The sequence below is a fragment of the Colletotrichum paranaense genome (genome assembly GCF_030867605.1).
Source record: "Colletotrichum paranaense strain IMI 384185 chromosome Unknown Scaffold_26.1, whole genome shotgun sequence".
Lineage (NCBI taxonomy): Eukaryota > Fungi > Ascomycota > Sordariomycetes > Glomerellales > Glomerellaceae > Colletotrichum > Colletotrichum paranaense.
The window spans coordinates 307,808-327,487 of NW_026848984.1; the positions used below are offsets into that span (position 1 = coordinate 307,808).

At 55.1% G+C, this 19,680-nt stretch overlaps 6 protein-coding genes across 6 annotated transcripts; 3 read left to right on the forward strand and 3 right to left on the reverse strand.

Moving 5' to 3' along the window:
* Positions 1-1,364: 1,364 nt before the first annotated feature.
* Positions 1,365-1,850, forward strand: CPAR01_16592 (uncharacterized protein; the record flags this gene model as incomplete). The annotated part of the gene is made up of 2 exons (XM_060500837.1): positions 1,365-1,482; positions 1,558-1,850. 2 exons carry the CDS (start codon positions 1,365-1,367, stop codon positions 1,848-1,850), a joined length of 411 nt encoding a protein of 136 aa, XP_060340546.1.
* A 3,182-nt stretch (positions 1,851-5,032) lies between these two features.
* CPAR01_16593 (MYB DNA-binding domain-containing protein) lies at positions 5,033-6,356 on the forward strand (the record flags this gene model as incomplete). The annotated part of the gene is made up of 2 exons (XM_060500838.1): positions 5,033-5,565; positions 5,651-6,356. Coding segments are annotated over 2 exons (1,239 nt in total), but the record flags the coding sequence as incomplete, so codon positions are not given.
* A 946-nt stretch (positions 6,357-7,302) lies between these two features.
* CPAR01_16594 (tRNA (Uracil-5-)-methyltransferase TRM9) lies at positions 7,303-8,340 on the reverse strand (the record flags this gene model as incomplete). Its single annotated transcript, XM_060500839.1, has 1 exon — positions 7,303-8,340. The coding sequence occupies one exon, from the start codon at positions 8,338-8,340 to the stop codon at positions 7,303-7,305; it is 1,038 nt and encodes a 345-aa protein (XP_060340548.1).
* A 2,985-nt stretch (positions 8,341-11,325) lies between these two features.
* On the reverse strand, positions 11,326-12,581 carry CPAR01_16595 (oxidoreductase; the record flags this gene model as incomplete). Its single annotated transcript, XM_060500840.1, has 2 exons — positions 11,326-12,458; positions 12,527-12,581. 2 exons carry the CDS (start codon positions 12,579-12,581, stop codon positions 11,326-11,328), a joined length of 1,188 nt encoding a protein of 395 aa, XP_060340549.1.
* Positions 12,582-14,170: 1,589 nt separating this feature from the next.
* Positions 14,171-15,091, forward strand: CPAR01_16596 (aldo/keto reductase; the record flags this gene model as incomplete). The annotated part of the gene is made up of 1 exon (XM_060500841.1): positions 14,171-15,091. One exon carries the CDS (start codon positions 14,171-14,173, stop codon positions 15,089-15,091), a length of 921 nt encoding a protein of 306 aa, XP_060340550.1.
* Positions 15,092-15,526: 435 nt separating this feature from the next.
* On the reverse strand, positions 15,527-18,071 carry CPAR01_16597 (uncharacterized protein; the record flags this gene model as incomplete). Its single annotated transcript, XM_060500842.1, has 5 exons — positions 15,527-15,614; positions 15,668-16,512; positions 16,570-16,751; positions 16,804-17,887; positions 17,967-18,071. 5 exons carry the CDS (start codon positions 18,069-18,071, stop codon positions 15,527-15,529), a joined length of 2,304 nt encoding a protein of 767 aa, XP_060340551.1.
* Between the last annotated feature and the right edge of the window lie 1,609 nt (positions 18,072-19,680).

Here is a 19,680-nt window from a genome sequence, read left to right on the forward strand (position 1 = left end):
AGACTAAGTCCTAACCTGGGTAGCCAAAGTTAGCGTGTGAGTTTTGGACTGTGACCTCCCGAATCTAAGGTTAGTTGGCCAGATTGCGTGAAGCATAGACGGGGACGGATATACAGCGCTGAAAAGCCCCAAGTTAGTCAAACTTTGTACCTGACCTGGGCAGGTGGTATCGGCAGACCGCACTTGGAAGAAAAAAGACATTAGGGCGCTGACGGGAGTTGCTCGTTGTGCGTCGGGGACTAAGGTGAGGTAGTGTAGATGCCTCCCCACGTTGGAACTTGGGGTGTCCATTGCACGGACGGCCCTTTGCCAGTCTCGTACCGAACCTCGTCCCAAGGCTAGACTAAGGTTGCAAAGAAATTCCCCTAGCGCAATTGCCTTGCCAGGCCGTCGTCAGCAATGGAACGCCCGGAAGAAGCAAAGAACTGCGGCCCAAGGGTTGCGAAATGCGAAATGAGAAAAGGAGCATCCAGAGCTCTATGCGTACGGAGTATTGTCTAGCACAGTGGCTACCTCGGTGCCCTGCATAGAAGCAAGAAACATATCATATCCCAGGTACGTACCGATGATGTATATGGGTACCTCGGAGACTAGAGAAAACAGTAAGGGCGAGTAAGTTAAGGTTACAAGCCGGCCAACTCTCCCAGGTACCCTAAGCAGGTTTGGCCGTATGGCAGGCAGCGAATCGAGAGTAGCTACCTTGCCTTGCCTTATCCCGTCGTGTTAGTTCGAATAGGGAAAGAAGGACGAATGAGAAAAGGAACAACTCGATAGAAGATCGGAAAGAGGGAAGGAGAGCGAGAAATCCGCACCTCAGGCCTAAAGTAGATTGCCTTGTGTACTTTGTCCCGACGTTAGCAACTTACTTCTGGTACGGTACCTCAATCTCAGTCTCAATGCTTTCCGTCAACCAAGGGCTACTAACCTTACGTCTCCCCATTGCGAACGCACGCACAGCAGTCTACATGTTGGACGCCGTTCCGATTTGCTCCACGTTTCTTCCCAAGAATACACAATCAATCTCTGTACAACAGCGCCATCTCTTCTCGTACGCAGCCTAATGTCCCCGAACGGAGTCAATGTTTACTTCTTTGCCTTCTCTGCTGGCCATTAGTTGCTCCTTTATGCACCGCCCCGTCGTCATGTCAGGCACCGATGCCGTGGACACTGGTCCAGCTACAACACCGGACTCCCGAGACCCCTGGAAGGCAGCAGACAAGCTATGAACAGCCCAACCAAGCCATGTGTGGCTTGACTTGACGCTAACGACGACGTCGTGGTCGCCTCATTGCCGTGGAGGGTGGACAACACCGATGGCGCTGGAGCGGCAAGACAAAAAAAACAAAAGAACTACCACCGCCACTATGACTATTACTACAACCACCACGGCACACAATGATGGTCAAGGATACGACTGCGACGACCAAAAGAGGGCTGCTCGAAAGCCGCTAGCCAGCAAAGCAGCGAGCAAGCATGCCCCAAGTTGCATGGCGATCATGGTTCATGGCAACTGATGCAGCCAGGCCACAAGCTCATACTTGGCCTGTCCGCCTGCAGTGAAAACATTACCGCCCTGGTCCTGGAAGGCTTTGCTGGACGGACACTGCACGCTGGGCTGCGCTGCATATCTGACCGCCAGTTCATCATCAGACCAAGGCAAGGGCCAAGCCGAGCACCACCAGCATCAGCACCAGCAACAGAACCAGCGAGGCAAGGCAAGGCAAGGCAAAGCACCACTTGACCAGACGGAAAGGGAGGCATTCCCAACACTAGACAAGACAGACTTTGTAAAGGCTGCTCCTGGCTCGCCCTCATGGATATGGCCATGGGACATTGGTAGCCGGGCATGAAGGGCATTGATCAAATGTTTCTCAGCACAACCTAGCCCCAGCCCATCTGCGGATAGTCAACCGCCCTCAACGACTCGTTCGGCAGTGGCGCATTGTCACGGCCGCCGTTGGCTGTCCGGCCTCGTCGAGACAAGCCTCATCTTACATCCATTGTGTCGACCGCACAGACATCAGGCTTACTGCACCTCTTCTTCGCTCTTGTTCTCCCGCTGCCGTTGCCGTTGCCGCTGCCAGATGCAGAGCACAGTACTGCGCTATACTGCCGGCTCTTTATTTTCAGATTGCTCAGCTCGTCAAACCGATCCGCGCCATCGACTTGTCAATTGCACTAGCACTAGCCGCGGAAGGGAGCCGCCCAAGACAGTACAAGACACGCATGCAGCCTGCGTTTGCTTGCTCTCACAGACCCCCGTTGAACCCGTTAGGATCGGCGAACAGCATAAGCACAAGTTCAGCAACTCGGAGATGCGCACAGGCAAAGGTGGAGGCTGTCCCCCCTCCCCAAATCAGAGGAGACGGGACCAGGGTAAGCCACAGTTGAGAGCAGTTCCTTCAAGTGTGCCCGGCCAAGCATCGGAACCCTTGTTGTCCCTCTTCGGCCGACCCATCCCTCCCATCAGATAGATGGGTTCCTCCGCCGGTGTTCCAGTCTCCGATCCTCCAGACGCCTCTTAGTTTCTCGCCTGCTCGTTGCTCAACTATGCGCGCCGTCATAGTTTCGCGTTTGACTTCTACGCGTGCCGGAGTCGGGGGCCTAACCAACCATGGGGTCAACTCTACGAGGCTAACCGCTGCCTCCGAAATGTCTGTCATAAGTAGCTGTTTGCGAGGCCTTCCCCCATTAACAACATCTCTCTTCGCCAGCTGTCTGCCTAGGAGCGTCAGCCGGCACGAAGAGGATCCCATGAAGCGGGAGCCCATCTATTACAACCCACCAGCATGCGCATGTGCGAAGTCCACTCGACTCTTCATTGCATCAGCAACCGCAGGTTTCAAACATGGGGTCCACAGCACCCGTATGCGGTTTCGTGACAAACTGCTGCCCACCACATTCCGCCCTCTCCACGCTTGTCTTGCCCTAAACACACGCTCACTCTGTCGGGGACCCTAGGATTATGGGCCATGCACACTTGACGCCCTCTCGAATTTCCCGCCCTCTTCAACCAGATTCCCACCAGCCTCCAAGTCGAACCGATGCTCTACGAGTCTGGGAGGGAGCTGTGACCAGGTGTGGTCATCATACACGGACACGAACCAACCCTTATCCAAGCAATCCTTATGACCAGCGTTTCTTGGATCCCGCTCTTCGGAGAAGCTGTCATCCAGCTTGCTCCATTGACTCTGGCTTTGACACCGCATTAAACGCGCTGATCCAGACGTACCACGGGTTGCCCATGACCTGCTCTACCCAAGTACCAGAGAAGCATCATGCATGAATTCGTGGCCATGCCATTTTAGCACCTAGCTTGGTAGCGGACATTCGACCCAGTACCTGGTATTCCATTGTATTCTTTCTCTCTGTGTCTCTTTTTTTCCCCTCCTCCTATCTTTTGCTCTGGTTATTACCACAACGACCCCTCATGACTGGAGCTGCAATCTAGGGTGTCAACATACGGGAGAACACCAGCCCCAGGCCAGACGCTAGACAGGGTATGTTGCAGAGGGGTGTGTCTTGAAAAGAAAGCATGGCAGCCACCTGGTGTCTGTGAGCGCGCTGCGGGAAGGGGGGCGTGTGTCTTTCAAACATGTGCCCACCCATGTCGGTTCCCAAACTATGCCTGGTTGAAAGTAGCCCTTCATGAGCCTTATTCGACAACCTCTACCGCATCGCATTCTTCAATGAGGGCAGGGCAATAGGCGGACTGGCCCAGGCAAGGGACGGACGGCACCAACAAGATCCCATCATCTGCCACTGGTCATTCCCTACCTATATGCGAGCTTGACATATAACTTCTGCCCTATTACTACGTTCACTGCTCGCTGCCGGTCGCTGCTGCTGCTCGCGCTGGTGTTGTTCTGCAAAAGCTAACCAGCCTATGCCCTTGCCAAACACACACATCCTCACACACCCTCCTCACACGCGCACACACACACACACACACACACACACACACTTCCCATCCGTACCCAAACCTCGTCTTTCTCGTCGTCTCTTCCTTCTCCACAGCCGCGGTGGCTTTCTCACACACACACACACTCTCTCTCTGCCTCTCTTTCTCTCCTTGTTCGCTGCTGCTGCTGCTAGGCTCGTCACTGTCGTCCTGGGTCTCAACTTGTCTCCTCCTACGCCCGTCCTTATACACACCCCTCCCTTGCTCTCACTCACTCTCTTCTCGTTTCTTCTTCGATGACTTTCCTCTCGTCAGTTTAAGAGTCTTTTGAGCCTGTCACTTTGTTAATCAGACCCCGGCTTCCGTCCCCCACTTCGTCCTCCACCTCTTCAACCCATCACCGTCCCTCAAACTACCACTTTCTCGGTCCATTTTAATTCTTTTCTCTTCCATTCACAAACTGCATCACCGCAAGTTCCCGACGTAGACCGGCTTGTACCTTGTTTTCTTGGCCTCTACCGACTTTCCGTAGGAGAACGATGACTCTGGTAAAGCTTCGCTTTCTAATGAAGACTTCTAGCAGCCTAGTTTGACCAACGTATACTTACGCCGCCGCCCTCTTTTTGCTGTCCGCCCGCCCGCCCGCCTGCCTGCGTCGACACCGAGCGAGCTCAATTTCCGATCATTGGTTGCCGGCTTCTCTAACTGGCCCAATCATGTTGATGACTTCCTCAAAACTGCCAGCTACGCCGCCATCTTGATCTAAAACCAGGTCCCTTTTCCCTTTTCAGATCTTTCTCCCCCCCTTTTGCCTATTCACCAGGATTAAACGGAACGCCTTTTCCTCTTACCAACCTCACGATCGACATCATCCATTGTCAAGCCACGGCAAAATCAGAGAACTTTGTTGCCCTCACCACTTCCAGCAACGGGGCCAGCGTCACCGATCTCCACCGCTCTCAACCCGTGATCCTACTCTAACCCACCTCTGCCGTAATTCCCAACGAGTAGACACACTGCCTTGAACTTTACATTACCCTCGAAGCGAAGAGAACCTTGAACGAGCACCGAACAACCGTCCCCATTTCGAATCTGGTCGGGAAATTTCACCGACCTTGAACTTTTCAAGTGTTCCAGAAACTGCCCTTCTTGGGTGGTGTCAAGCAAACCGAAAAGCTGGCGCGCGTCTATCGCGCTCATGACACAAGACCGTATCCAACCTACCTAGGCGGCCAAACCGTCACCGTGGATATCGCGTCTCTCCTGAAGGCTCCCGACTCAGATGAGTCCTCCACCGCTCCGCCTCAGCATACCCGATCATCGTCAGACCCGTCCGCAACCGCAACCACGGCGGCCACAGCGCCTGTCAGCGGGCTACCTCCGTATGGCCCGCCTCCCGTAGCACCGGGCCTGGCTGTGAGCGGCAAGCGTGCCATGCCACCGCACGTAGCGGAGTCTCCGGCCAAGAAGCAGAGCAAGTGGTCGCCGGAGGAAGATGCTTTGATCATCGAACTTCGGGGGAGCGGAATGAAGTGGGAGGACATCTCGAAACGTCTGCCGGGAAGAAGCGCCATCAGTTGTCGACTTCACTACCAGAACTACCTCGAGAGGCGGAGCGAGTGGGACGAGGAGCGCAAGAACAAGCTTGCACGGTTGTACGAGAGGTATGATTTGATCACAGGAGCATCGAAATCACCCTCGATTCGCTTTGTCCATCTTGAGGAGAAGAAAACTGACGTGTTAAATTAGGTTCAAGCCGGAGATGTGGGCAAAAGTTGCGGAGGAGATGGCCGTTCCTTGGCGAGCCGCAGAGGCCATGCACTGGCAGCTTGGCGAAGCGGACATGGCTCGACGGGCCGGTGTGGTGCCCTTTTCTTTGACCGCGGTCAACGTCGACCAGCCTGGCGGTGGCCACCGGCACTCTCCTTCTCGGGGGCACATGCACACCCAGTCCCAGCCTAGCCTACCTCGGGACATTGGCGGGCCTTCCCCCCGATACAGCCGACCACCGCCGCCTGGTATATCCCCGATTCCCGGTGGACGAGTCATCGCCGCCCGACGGGAGAGCGTTCCTGGCAGGCCGCTGATGGGGCCGGATCCGAATGAGATGGCGGGTATGGGGCCAGGCGGCCCCGGTTTAGCACCGATTCAGGGACTTCCGCCAGGCCGAGGCGGAGGCATGCTTCCGGGAGTTGCCGAACTGACTACCGGTGTCAGCCCATATAGCACTCCAGCCTACGCGATGGGCGGTATACCTACGGCAAGCCCCGTGCCCAGCGCGAGAGCTAGCCCGGGACCGCTGCTTCCAGCCCTCCACTACCCACCGCCTCACGAACAAGCCGGTGCGAAGCGACGAGCCAGCCCGGGCACAGAGATGATGGGCTCAAGGGAAACGAGCCGACGACGGCACATGGACCCCCGTCAGGAGGAGATGGATCGGCGACGTGTGGCATGATTGCGAGGGCAGGGTGAAAGCGGTGATGGCGCGGCGAACTTTGGAGTTGGGAACAAAATTCTTTCTGAGGGGGGGACGACACGAATCGGCTCCCCCCTCTTGATTTTTCATGAGAGCATGGGAAACCTCCGAGGATTGTTTTTTTCGTCCAACGTGTGCGGAGGGCACGACACACGGCACGGGAACAGCATGTTGCATCGGGATTGGAGCAAGATTTTGTCTCATTTTTCTAACTTCTCAGACACATAACATCGTTTATCACTCGAGGTTGACGCTATCTCTTTTGAAAAAGCTTCCCTCGTGTCGGGCAACGGATCTCCTCACGGCCACGTCGTCTTCTTCGTGTCATTTAACTTTTAACTTTTTTTTTCCCCCTTCTTTCTTTTCTCTCCCTCATACTCCTCTCCAGACTTGCCCTTTGGTGGTCATTTTCAGCCGGCGGTGTTGCGAAGAAAGGGAAAACAAAAACAATATTTTTTTTTCTTTTGCCGTTGGGTTTTTACGGTACCCGGCAGGTTAGGGGAGGGAGGGACGGACAGGGGCATCGGATCGGATTCATCATTTCATGGCCACAAAAAAAATTCACGAGGATGTTGTTGTTGTCGTCGGGTATGCAAAGGTGTTTTCCAAGAGAGGTGGGACGGGAAGAGTGAAGAGTATGTTATGAGCGTGTGCTGGTTTCTTCTGTATGTATTGTTCCGGACAGTTGTGCGAGAGAGACGGGAGGGAGAGAAAGAGGAAGAAAGAGAGACCGAACGTAGTGGAAGCGGCGGAGAGTAAACGAAACACGTCACTTGACGAAGAGATGGATTATGCTCATGATAGAATTTCAAGGTCTCTAGATCACTTTCTTGGCTTGCCTCTGTATTGTTGTCGCTGAGAGACATGTGACCTCTGTCTATCTTTCATCTCCTTGCTTCCCTTAAGCGTCTGTCTGGGTCCCATCTCATGAGTCCCGGCAAAAGATGGCCCACCAGTTATCCCTCTCATAACCGCTCTCGAGCACCCTGCCCCCGACCTCCACGACGTCCTCCTCAAGCTCGCCCTCGCGGTAGAGGTGGTAATACCTCTGGAACGTCTCATCCTTGGCGGGTTCGGCGGCGGCTTTCTCCTTCTCTTGCTCTTTCTCTTGCCCCTTACCCTCGGGCTTCTCCTTCTTCCCCTTTGTCACCCACGACACGAGCTGATCCTGCGCAGCGCCGGCGTCCCACCCGCGCCGGCTGTTGCCTTGCTCCAGGGCCCAGACCATGACGAGGGCTTTGCCCCCTTGTTCCGTAGCAGTGCCGGGGCGCACGGCGGAGAGGAGGGCGGCTACGGCGGCGCGGCGGCGTTCACGGGTGGACATGTGGTGGATTACGGCGATGGAGATTGCGAAGTCGAAGGCGGAGGTGCGGTAGGGGAGGGCTAGGGAGTCTGCTACGAGGACCTGGTTCTTTGGTGGTGGTGGTGCCGGTGCCGGTGCCGGTGTCGCAGGTGCTTCGGAGTCAGCTGTGACCTTCTTGTTGCCGCCCTTGTTCTTCTTCTTGGGCCCGGCAGCGGCATCAAAGTGCGGCGGCTGGTAACTCCTCGCCAGCGAGACGAGGTTCGCGCTCCGGTCCGAGGCGACGATGAAGAGGTCCGGGTTGACGCCGATGTACTTGCCGTTGCCGCAGCCCGCGTCGAGGCCGACGGAGCCGGGCGGGAGGGAGAGCAGGAAGGAGGCGACGAGGGGCCAGGGCTTGTAGCGCGTCGAGGAGAAGTGCGGGGCGATGGCCTCGTAGACCGTGTGGACGTGGCGGGATTCGTAGGCGGCGGCGGTGTCGTTGTCTTCGTCTTCTGCTGGGGGCGGGGTGGTTGGTGCTGCGTCCCTTGAGGTCTCTTGTGGTGCGCTGGTGGCGGTGACGGTGTTGCTGGATGTTGAGGCGGAGGGAGAGACCGGTGACCGGGGATCGGCGGGCACGGCCGGGTGGCCGGGGCCGGGTTGGGGGCCGGATGAGGCGGTCATGGCTGGTGGTGCCGGAAGGGGTGTGTGTGAGAGAGAATGTGTGCGTGTGTACGTGTGGCGCGTTGGCTTCCAGTCTTTACACCATAGGACAGCTTATTTCCTTTCCTGGAGCTTCGGGATCCTAGTAATCTAATCAAGCCCTGCACGAACGGCACTTCTCACCCCCTTGCTTTTGGTCCTGCTATATCAGTACGAAGCAAATAGAGGAAGGGGTTTCGGTCGATCAGGGGGTGTTGTTGCGAGTGCGAGGCGGGGGGACAGAGAGTGTGTGTGCAAGGGGTGTTGGGAGAAGACTCCCTTCGGAAGAGGGGAGGGGGAGAAAAGTCGGTAGCCAGGGCCCTGGTCTACGGTCCCGTTAAGGTTTTGGGATGTCCCGAGTTAAAGATAGCGCCCGCTAAAGCGCGTTCGCGCGCCAAGACAGAGCGCAGCCTTCTTTTCCTTTTTGTGTGTTCTGGCCGGATATTGTCTGTGTGTTCCCGTTGCGCTTGCGGCTTTTTGTGATGGGCGGCGCGCGCGTGTGTGGTGGAATCAGTCACACCAGCCACTGCAGGAAAGGAAACTGGGGATTGGAGGGATGGATTGTCGGATGAGGCTCGTGCCCTGCAGATACTGGGATGCGTCTGATGGTATCTGTAGGTAACGCGGGTGTAAAGGGTGTGTGGCTACAACAGAACAAAGGTAAACGAAAAAGGGACGTTGGGAATTGGTGAGCCACCGACGGGAAGATGACGATTTGTGACAATGAGCGGGGCGGGAGGAAATGCTGTCTGAAGCGTTTGCATTTTACGTGTGGCGTCCGTCGGTGTGCGCTCCACTGATTTTCTTAACTCGGTGAGTCGGTGTGCAGAAGCTCTTTTAGTTTTTTGCTTCTTTTCGTCACTTTCGTGGGCGTGTGGGGACCAAATTCAGGGGGAATATCTTTCGGGAAAGAGTGAGGCGGGGGCCCGCTCCGGCTCGGCGCACACCGAGTCCGGTAGCTCCGGTCTGGTGGAACACAGAACCGGGGCCGTTGCTGGCCGGTCATCTCTTCCACATTCAAATAGAGATAGCTGAGCCGACAAGGATTCCAGGACGATTAAGGACTGCCTGATCTTGGTCCTTACCGAATGCAGGCACCGTAACCTCAATTCCCCCGATGACCACTCCTGCGGCCGCGGCCGCCGACTGGGCCGCAGAAAACGGATGGTGGGTGGGCCACCGTCATTGTGGACGGATCGTGTTTAGGCTGCAGGCTGCAATTGCATGAACACCCATGTGACTGACCGTGGTTGACCGGCATAGATAAGACATAGTTATACTGCTACTTGGAGTACACCATGCAGCTTTCCGTCGAGGAAATTTTACAAGAAGGACAAAAAATCGAGATAAAGCTATTGTGCGAGACTCGAGTATGCATTGAAATGTCAATGTCTTCATGTTCCTTTCTCAGGAAAATTACGGCCATGGGTACCTGCAGGCTGCGGTGCGGCACGGAATTGAGCGTTGAACTCGAACCCCGGGATTGCAAATGGGAGGGGGGCCTTGTCCCGGATCGGTCAACTCCGGGTGAGTACTCCGTACAAGCCGCTGCTCACGAACTACTTTCGAAACGAACGGGAAAGTCCCTGAAACCAAATTTCTGTCGTTCGTTGATGATTTATGTTACATCCATAACGTGCGAACCGATCACGTTCGATCCATGGTGTTTGCTGCCCGTAATAGCATTACAAAGTAAGGAACAGGAGGGTGAGGTAGAGTAGGGGAGTGTATGGATACAGAGGTGCTAAACTCCTCGGCAGAGGGGAGCAAACAAATTTGCCAGGGAGGTATCCGTATGAAAATGGCGAGACAGTTACATTCCAGACCGGGGCTTCAAACGCATTTGGAATTTTCCAAAGACTCGGTACGAACGGATGGGGACTCATCCTCGAGTGATTTCTCGCGTGATTGTCGTCAGGGATTTTGAGCCTTCCCCTTCGGCTCGGATTGCCTGCGAAGGACGAGTTCGACAGGAATTGCTATTTCCAGTCTTCCAACAAGGCATTATGTTCCCCATTCTGGGAGGAGCTCCCAAATGCGCTTGAGAAAGGCCAGAAGAACAAAACCGCGGATGTTGGCTGGATAGTATGCGCCTCACGGGTCTCTGCTTGCTTTGGTTACACTGTATATAATGCCTTACGTGCGAACCTCTTCCCGTGCGGCGTTGGAGGCTTCTTAGCCCATCGGCCCCTTTTCATAAGGTCAGTGTTGGTGATGTCAGACTCAGGTGGTACCGCTCGGGGCCCCTGTGTCCCTTGAGGATTTTAATCTCCGATCCGGCAGGGAAAGACACATTCAAGGGTCAAGAGCAAAAGAGAGGGGGGCGTTGCTGTAGCACATACCTAGTTCTCCTGCCTTTCTGTTAGCGACCGTTTGAGCAAGTTTGCTCTACTTCGTTGCATCTCTTTTTATCATTTTTCTTTGAGCGTATCTCAATGTGTGGCTGGTGCCTTGCGGAATTTATTTCCAGCCTCTAGAGTTTCTCTCGTGGCCACGTGTGGGAATTGGAGATTGTGTGTGACAAGAGGGATGATGATCACACTCGTGTCTGATGGACACGTCCATCCAAGGTGGAGTCCCTGATGATGATGTTTGTCCGCTAGAGACATGTTCGTCGCCCGCGTGGCATTGACTTTTTTGGTACCTGGTTCACGATTGAACAGGGAGGTAAAGAAGGAATGTGTGTGGTGGGGTGGAAAGTAGAGCCGTTGCTGTCACTAGGTTTGCGCCACACGTCTGTAGCTTCAAGAGAAATCGAGAGACACTGACGTACGACGATCGCGGGCCAGCAAAAGGCTTATTTTTATTAGACTTCAACTACGGCGCCCCGGGCCGGGTTGGCGGTCCCATTGTCCCAGGCCTCCCGAAAGCGGGGCCACGCATTCGATTCAAGATTTCTTTATTAAGGTATCTTTCCGTACAACCGGACTTATACAACACCGTATTCTCAAGCAACGCACCTTCATCTCAAGCATTACCCAGGTTCAATGGGCTCTGGGCATCAAACTTGTGGGTGGTGATGAGCTCAGGGTACTGGATACCACCTTGCTTGATAACGCTGTCCATCGTCTCCATGATAACGAGAGACTCCGACAATGGCAACGTTGCGCTCTCCGTCTTTCCATCGCGCAGGCATCGCGCACACTCATCAGCCTCCCAGAACATGCCATGGCCCCAGTCGCGCTCCTTATCCTTGGGGATGGGACAGTCGACGACCTCAACCTCTTCGACGCCCTTCTTGACGACCTTGTACGATGTCGGCCTGTAGGCCGGGTGGGAAACCTGAATCTCGCCCTTGGAGCCCTGGATGCGGATCGCGGGCGCCGTCTCGCCCTTGTGGCCGTCGGGTGCTGTGTCGACGCGCAGCGAGGTGGTGGCGATGCCGGTCATCTGGTGCTTGGGGAAGTTGAGAATCATGGTGGTGGACTCGTCAGCACCTGTGACGGGGTACTTTTGCACCGAGGCCAGAACTTCGGGGCTCTCCTTGTCGGCCTCGGCCTCGGGCTGCAGGTGGTACAGCGTCTGGAAGATCCATGTCAGGGAGTAGATGCCCAGGTCTAGCAAGGCACCGCCAGCGAGCTCGGGGTTGACCATGCGGTGGGCGTCGGGGAAGGACAGCTTGCCGGAGGCATCTTCGGCGTTGCTGTTGAAGGACAGGTCCGAGGTGGCGCGGTAGACCTTTCCGATGGCGCCCGAGGAGATGAGCTCGCGGATCTTGATGCTGAGGGGGAAGTAGCGAGTCCAGACGGCCTCCATGAAGAAGAGCTTCTTGGCACGGGCCGTCTCGACGAGGACGCGGGTCTGCTCGGCGGTGACGGTCAGGGCCTTTTCGCAGAGGACGTTCTTGCCGGCGTCGAGGGCGAGCATGGCGTTTTGGAAGTGGTGGGAGTGCGGGGTGGCAACGTAGATGATGTCGACGGCCGGGTCGCGGACGAGCTCGGCGTAGGAGCCGTAGACTGTTGTGTCGGCGGGGGCGTCAATCTTCTTGACAAAGGCGCGAGCCTTTTCGGCGTCGCGGGAGGAGGAGACGGCGGCGATGCGGTGGGCGACGTCGGTCACCTCGCGCGAGGCCGGGTTGGTTAGGAGGTCCTTGCAGAAGGCTATCAAGACGATTTGGTCAGCTACGGCTTGGTGTTGGAGGTGCTCGGTTCTATCGGTGCAAGCATACTCTCGGCGATCCAGCCTGTGGCCATGATGCCCCAGTTGACAGTGTGAGGGGCCATTTTGAGAGGTTGATGTGATTGATCAAAGGGTGTGTTTCTTGGCTTGAGGTTCTGCTGCTAAGAATTGTCAGGATCTGAGCAAGGGAATCGAATGCCTGTGTATATATGAGACGATCGATACTGGAGAGAAAAAGAAAGAGGAAGAGCAGACGGTTCAGCGAGGTGCGAATCGGCGAGGATGCCTTTCCCTTTTCTATCCCGCGCGACCATCCCTACAACGCGGAGCGGACCCTCCACCCCCAAATTCTCGGAGGTAGTTGCTGCGGGGTACGAGAATAGCAAGAAGGGCAGGGGCCCATTGTCAAACAGACGAATCGTCGATGCAAGTCGTAACCAAAGGGGCAACACCACACCACACCAGCACTTAGACTATGGAATTCCATGGTTGATGAAGTTTTCTGATTGCACAAATGGTTGATTTCCTGCAGCATGCAGTTTGACACCGACGAGCCAGCTCCAGAACCAATGTACTTGGCTCGTTAGACAATCATGAATATCACCAGCCGAGTTTACAAACACATCCCGGTGTTCCAATGGTGATGGTAAGTAACGAAAACATTTGCATAAGCCGCCAAATAAGACGAGTCACCAAAGACGCGATTTGATTTCCGTGCTCCCGTCCCCGTTTCTCGCCCCCCATTCCCCGGGTAAATTGACTTGGGGGTTTGGTGTGAGAATGGGTCCTTTTCGCCGATACTCCGCGATGACACATGGACTCGCAAAAGAGCTATCTAGGGTCAGTCAAGACCGATATCGTAACGCAAACTTCGTACCTGAGGTGAGCCGATTCGACCTTACGGACCCACCAACTTTTTCGACTCCTAGAGTTTCCTCTTTGGGCCAGTTTGGAGATGGATGGAGCTGGGGGAAACTCTTCGTGTGGTGAGTGGTGATTCTGGCGGGCGACGGGATGGCGGGGTTCGTATTGTTACCCCGCGGCGGAGTCCTCGTTTGCTTATCAGCGATAAGACGTCATAGAAGGACGATAAAGTACCTTACCTTAGGTACCTAACCTACCTTCCAAAGGTTGTACACTGAGGTGCTGATGTGAAGCCATTCGGAATATACACAAGTATTCAGATCCTGAAGCCTCAGGTTCTCCCCTCCTATGGTCTATATGCCAATTCAGTTCGGAAATTCTCAACAGCAATAAAGGGGAACTTGCCCAGAAGACAAAGCTATTCGCAGACCAATCCTGAGGTCAAATTTACCGGGCTGTAGTTTGTGGGTTCGAATCCCACAAGCACCTTCTTCAATTTGTTTTTTTGGCCCTTTTGTTCTTGATCTTGATTATTCCGGTGCCGGTGGTTATTGACTTAGACCAACACACTGAAGGCCGATTGATGTTTATGTCTCACGTACGATACATGCCGCTCTGGGCCCTTCCTGGTTGACTACGAAGGTACCTGATCAACCTCACCTAGGTATCTGTGCATGCATTCTGCGACAACCCCTCGTCGCCAACATCCTCTCCTTCAACACCTCACCATCCTGAACAAAGGTGAACTTATCACACTTCCTATTATCTCCGCGTACCACTTGACCCCCACGCATACATTCTACCTGTACACCAAGAACATCTCATCAAAATGCCACAAACAATCGCCCCAATCCCCCGCCTAATCTACGGCACAGCCTGGAAGAAATCCCAAACCGCGCCCCTCGTCGCCTCCGCCCTCGCCGCAGGCTTCCGCGCCCTCGACACCGCCGCGTCCCACCACTACTCGGAAGAAGGCGTCGGCGTCGGCCTCCTCCAATTTCTCTCCCGGAGCCCCTCACCGGCCACTCACGGCATCACCCGCGCGGGTCTCTACATCCAGACCAAATTCTCCCCCGCGCCATCAGACCTACCCATCCCAGACCAAGTCCACAAGTCCATCGCCTCCTCCCTCAAGAACCTCGCCGTCGACAACAACCTCTTTGCGCCGTCACCTACAGACTCTCCAGAAGGGCAGGAGACGGAAGGCGACGAGGACTTCTACCTAGACTGCGTCCTCCTCCACGCCCCCTACCCCTCCTACAAAGACACCCTCCTCGCCTGGCGCGCCCTAGAAACATACGTCCCCTCCCGCATCCGCACCCTCGGCATCTCCAACGTCGACCTGCCGGACCTCCAGCGCCTCTGCGACGAGGACGCCCGCATCAAGCCCGTCGTCGTGCAGAACCGCCTGAACCCTGATGAGGGGTACAATACCCCCGTCCGCGTCTTCTGCCGCGAGAGGGGAATCAACTTTCAGTCGTTTTGGACGTTGACGGCGAATCCGAGGTTGGTGAGGAGTTCGTTTGTGAGGCAGGTTGCAAAGGGTGCGGGCGTGAGTGACGAGGTTGCGTTTTATGGGTTGGTTCTTGGGTTGGAGGGTGTCAGTGTGTTGGATGGGACTACGAACGAGGTGAGGATGAGGGAGGACCTTGAGGGCGTGGAGAAGGTGGTGGCTTGGGCTGGTGGTGATGGTGCTGAGATGTGGAGGGAGAGTTTGGCGGCGTTGAAAGCTGTGCTTGGTGAATTTTGAGGCATGCTGAAGAGGGAAGACACCGATCACGAAGTACGGGATAGTGAGAAGTACCCAGCAGTAAGTTTGTCTATTCGAGCGGAGAAACGTCTTGGGACTCCGCGAAACTATTCATGAAACGCCCAAGAATGCAGCTTGTCCTGGGTATTTCCTCAGTCCTGCTGCTAACCTTCTCTCGCCAGAGCCTTGAAATGGTTCTTTTGCAAGAAAACACCGTCTCATTCCCCTCTCTCGATATTTTGACCATCCCCAACCCTCATCCAGGACACGGTCCTGGCAGAAACAAGACTCGCTGTGGTATCTAAGATCCTAATAAAGAAAAAGCACGAGCCGAAATGGCTATCGTTTTGTCGTCGTCTGCAGCCTCATCCTCGTATCGTATCCTGTCAACCTCATCATTATGGAAAGAAACCTCTCTGCCCCCATGCAATGTCATTAGTCGTCCGTATTGTATTCCTGGTCGTCCACCAAAACCACCACCGTTAACGTTGCCGCATATGCCTCGCGGATAGCACAAGCCATGCTGGGCAATGTTAGCAATGATTCCATAAAACTAAAGGGTCTCCAGAAACTAACCATGTCTTGCGAATATCGGCAATCACAGCACTCAGTCCCCAGTGTGAACACCAGGCCCGTGCCAAAACCTCGTTGTCCCTGACTCCAAAGGCCTCCACTACCAACACCTGCTCTTCGTCGATTTGATCCTGGCTGCTTGCTGTGTGGGGGCCTGCTGTCGAGCTTGTCCTCGAACTACGAGCACTTGGAGACTGACCATACAGACCACCCCAATCCTTGATGTTCATGATCTCATCGGCCTTGACGGTTTGGAAGACGTAGTCGAAGAACAGTGGATGAGGACCCCCTGAGCACGGCCAGGCTGAGATAAAGGACACATCGTATGTGAGGCGCATAGGCCAGGACACCCCATCCACTGCGAATTGCACCGTCGCATCAAACACCTTCGGCGCTGGCGGTGGTTCCTGGAAACGGTCCGGGACAGCCTTGAAGCTCAGTAGCTCGATTCGGACAGTATCAACAATGTCGTCTGCGTCGGGAGCCACGAGCTTGTATTCCTTAACCGGGAATACCTCAGCCGGGGGACCCAGAGGGTCAGATCGTTCGCTCATCGACTGTACGTCTTCGGGGGTCATGCGCTGCCGGGGACGCCGAGAGCGCACGCGGGCGATTTGCGATCGGCCAAGATCGGCGGTCGGACGGGCTGGCCCGACCCAACCTGCCAACGATCTACAAGTCGGGGCTAGGACCTTTCCGACAATCGAAGCAGCAGTCCAGTAGGTGTAACTATTCCTATATTGAAACCCACAGTGAGGATGTAGGTGCGTCATCATGGCCAAGGAGTCGGTTGCCTTGTCAGGGTCAATGTCGATGAGGGTGTTCATGATGAGGAATGGAAACGTTGTCTTTGCTTATTAGCACGTGCGCGAGGAACCTCTTCGTTGTCAGTGAGCGGAACTTACGCCTGGCAGTACAAGACCGCTGAAGAATGCCAACGCGTCGGAGCTGATAATGTCCAATGTTGCGTCCATGTCCCTCTGCTTCATTTTATCGAGGGTCTGGCTCAGGTTTGGCCACTTCATCATCTGAGCAAAGCGCCGTAGCATCTTGATCTGGCGCTTCTTCAGCCTGAAGCGTAGGTTGACTGTCGCAAGTTAGATCTGGCCAAGAGAGATAGGCACACGTAGACAGCTTACTATCTTCAACCGACTTCCCATAACCCTCAACCCTTACATGTTCCCGCCAGCGTCTGGCGAGCGCAAGATCCCACTGGATGGTGGGCGGTAATTGAGGCAGTAGCTTCTCCTTGGCCCATTCCCCATGCAATCTCGAATTGATCCGTAGATCAAGTTCCATGCTGAGAACGAGTTGGTGGCAAAACTTGATATACTGCTGTTGGCTTCCGTGGCTTGGGTCGAAAATGAAGCGAGTGACAACTTGATTCTTGGGGTTCGTAAAGTCGATCCAGTCCGGACGTGACAAGACCATGATCAGATCCGTAATCTGCTTGTCGAGTCCCTTGTGCGGGCTCATCATCTTGTCGGGGTCGCGGAGGAAGCGGCGATATAAGCTTTTGTACATCCACTCTTCGTCATCGTCTTCCAACCCCGCCTCCAGCTCCTTCAGACGCTCAAAGATACGATCCAAGCCGACCTCTCGTGCCGTTGCGCCAGAGTCTCTCAAACCGATCGTTGGAGGCTTGATGCTAGCCAGACAAGCCCATTGGTTCAAGGTGATGGTGCCGGGCTGTTGACCGTAAAAGTAGGCGAAGCTCGGCTGTTCCAAGGACTCCCACGGATATATCGCTGAACCGCCACCCTGCATACGAAGGGTCATCAGTTGGGTCATGTGGTCGTGCAAATTGACGACATCCGTTTCTTCGGCATCGTTGCCGGCGGACGTGGTGTAGAGGGCGTAATAATGATCGGATGCATGGGGTACAGGGCGCTTGTGGCCTTTGTGGGCCGGGGCGCCGCGGGAGACGAGTTCCATAGCATGGCCAAGGGTGAGCTCCTCTTGACTTGACATGCCGGAGGGCGGCCATTCTGTTAGTGGTCCCTGCTCGAGGATGATGCCATTGGGATGCGCGCGACCTTTTCCTTTTGCTCTTGCGGGATCAGGCCTTCTAGGTCGTCTGCGCGAACGAGGGTGGTCTGGGTGAAGATTTGGGTGGCCGTTGGGAGACTCGACTGTTCTCGAGGCCTTTGGCATGTCTGGTAATGACTTGCGTCTCCGCGGGACTACGTCTCCATCGCTCGCCCGGCGCGATTCTGGATTCTCCTGCAATTTTTGTCAGTCAAAAAGTAACGAAATGCAGCGCGTGTGTCTGTCACGGCGCAAAGTGTTTGGGTTGTCGAACCAGTCTCCCTTTCTTTGCCAGACTCCTGTTGCGAAAGATGCTGCCCCAGAAGCTCTTCTTCTCGCTGCGGCCCTCTCGATCTCTCTCCTCTTTAACGTCGGCCATTGTCTCATTAACGAATTATGTGTGGGCGACCTCGAGGCCGTGTCATGCGCTTGAGGAAGTAAATGTAAAGTGATAAACAAACAATGTTTGTTAGGTTGATTGAGGCCCGGGCGGGAATGGGCGCAAGTGAAGTCGTCAGTCTGCGTGGCTGCGCACCATGCGCGTCACGAGGAATGCGCCTGTCGCAGACAGCTTGAAGTGCTCAGCATCGGCTATAGTACTATTCAGGCGTAGAGATGTTGGTGGTTAAAGATAGATTCCTTTGGCGATTAGAGCAGCAGTCGAAGCATTTTTCGGAAGCGCGGCGATCTAGAGCGGTTTATCAAGATCGGTATCCGTGGGAACAGGACGTCTTCGTCGGAGGTTGGGTCCAAGGTCTGTGTGGTGAATGTCTGTGAGGCAATCTGAAAGAGATCAGCGAAGCATCTCAAGTCGAGGTGCCGCAACAAGTCGAGGTGGGCGCAGCGCTATGCAAAGCTGGGAAAAAGCCGTTGTGCCCCGTAAGGTAGCTTGTTGCTCACGGTCGTCCTCGCAGCGGTCCGCCCGCAAACCACAAATTATCGGGCAAGTCAAAGTTGGGAGCAAAAAGATGGTGGTTGTCCAGTCGTGGCGCTCACTGCAGGTCGAGGTGGTGGTTCACGTGTCGCAGAAGCATGAGATGACGGAGTGAGTCCGGGCGGCGGCGGGTCTCCTTTGGTTTTTGGGTTTCTGGGTTTCGGGGGCAGTGAGGGAGAGAGTGAATGAGTGGTGGAGGGTGAGTGTGAGAGGTGTGGCGCGTGGTGAGTGAGTGCTGTGCGGTAAAGTGGTGAGTGAGTGATGCGTGTGAGAGTGAGCGAGCGGGCACCCGGGAACGGGAGGAACCAAAGTGAGTGGACGGGGCAGTACGGCACATTGACTGATGCGATGCAACGGAGCGGCGATGGACACCAGGACACGACAGCTGCGGCGTTTTTAGATCCAATGCCATTGAATTTTTCTTTCTTTTCTTTTCCAACGCAGGGCTGCAGTTGCTCCAGTTGCTGCGGACATGTCTCGCTAGTTTTCATCTCCTGCAGGTCGCTGGTTCCTTGCTTCACATTTCTCCTCCGTGATGGGATCTACCCAAGGTAATTACCAACCTGCCTTAGTATACATTCTATCGCCCTAGAAAGATGGAAGGTACCGCGGTGGGGGAGATGTCCGTCACTGGCCGGATGGATGGTCGCGGGTCTGCAAGCCTGGTCAGGAAAGGTCAAGTAAGGGTACCTACCTGCCTACCTTCTTCCCACTTGCAACTCACTAATACCGCGCATACGGAAAGGAAGGGACGGATAGACGTTCATGTAAGTGACATTTCGCTAGAATAGAACAACTAAGATGAAGGCAGGCAAGTGTCACGGATACCTTCCTTAGCTTCATCTTAGACGCGGGAGTAGAGGAGCGTCAACGGTGCACACCACACGCTGCCTGTCGTCCTGGTTGCTGGGTTCTTAGTGAGCCACGCCAGTCAGTCAATACCTGACTGCCTTATTACTTTTACAACCAAGATCAGGTGGCTGTGGGAAAAGTCAACCACGCAACCGCAAACGAGGTTCGTCGTGATAGGCCAAGCCGTCGCAGATGCCCGACA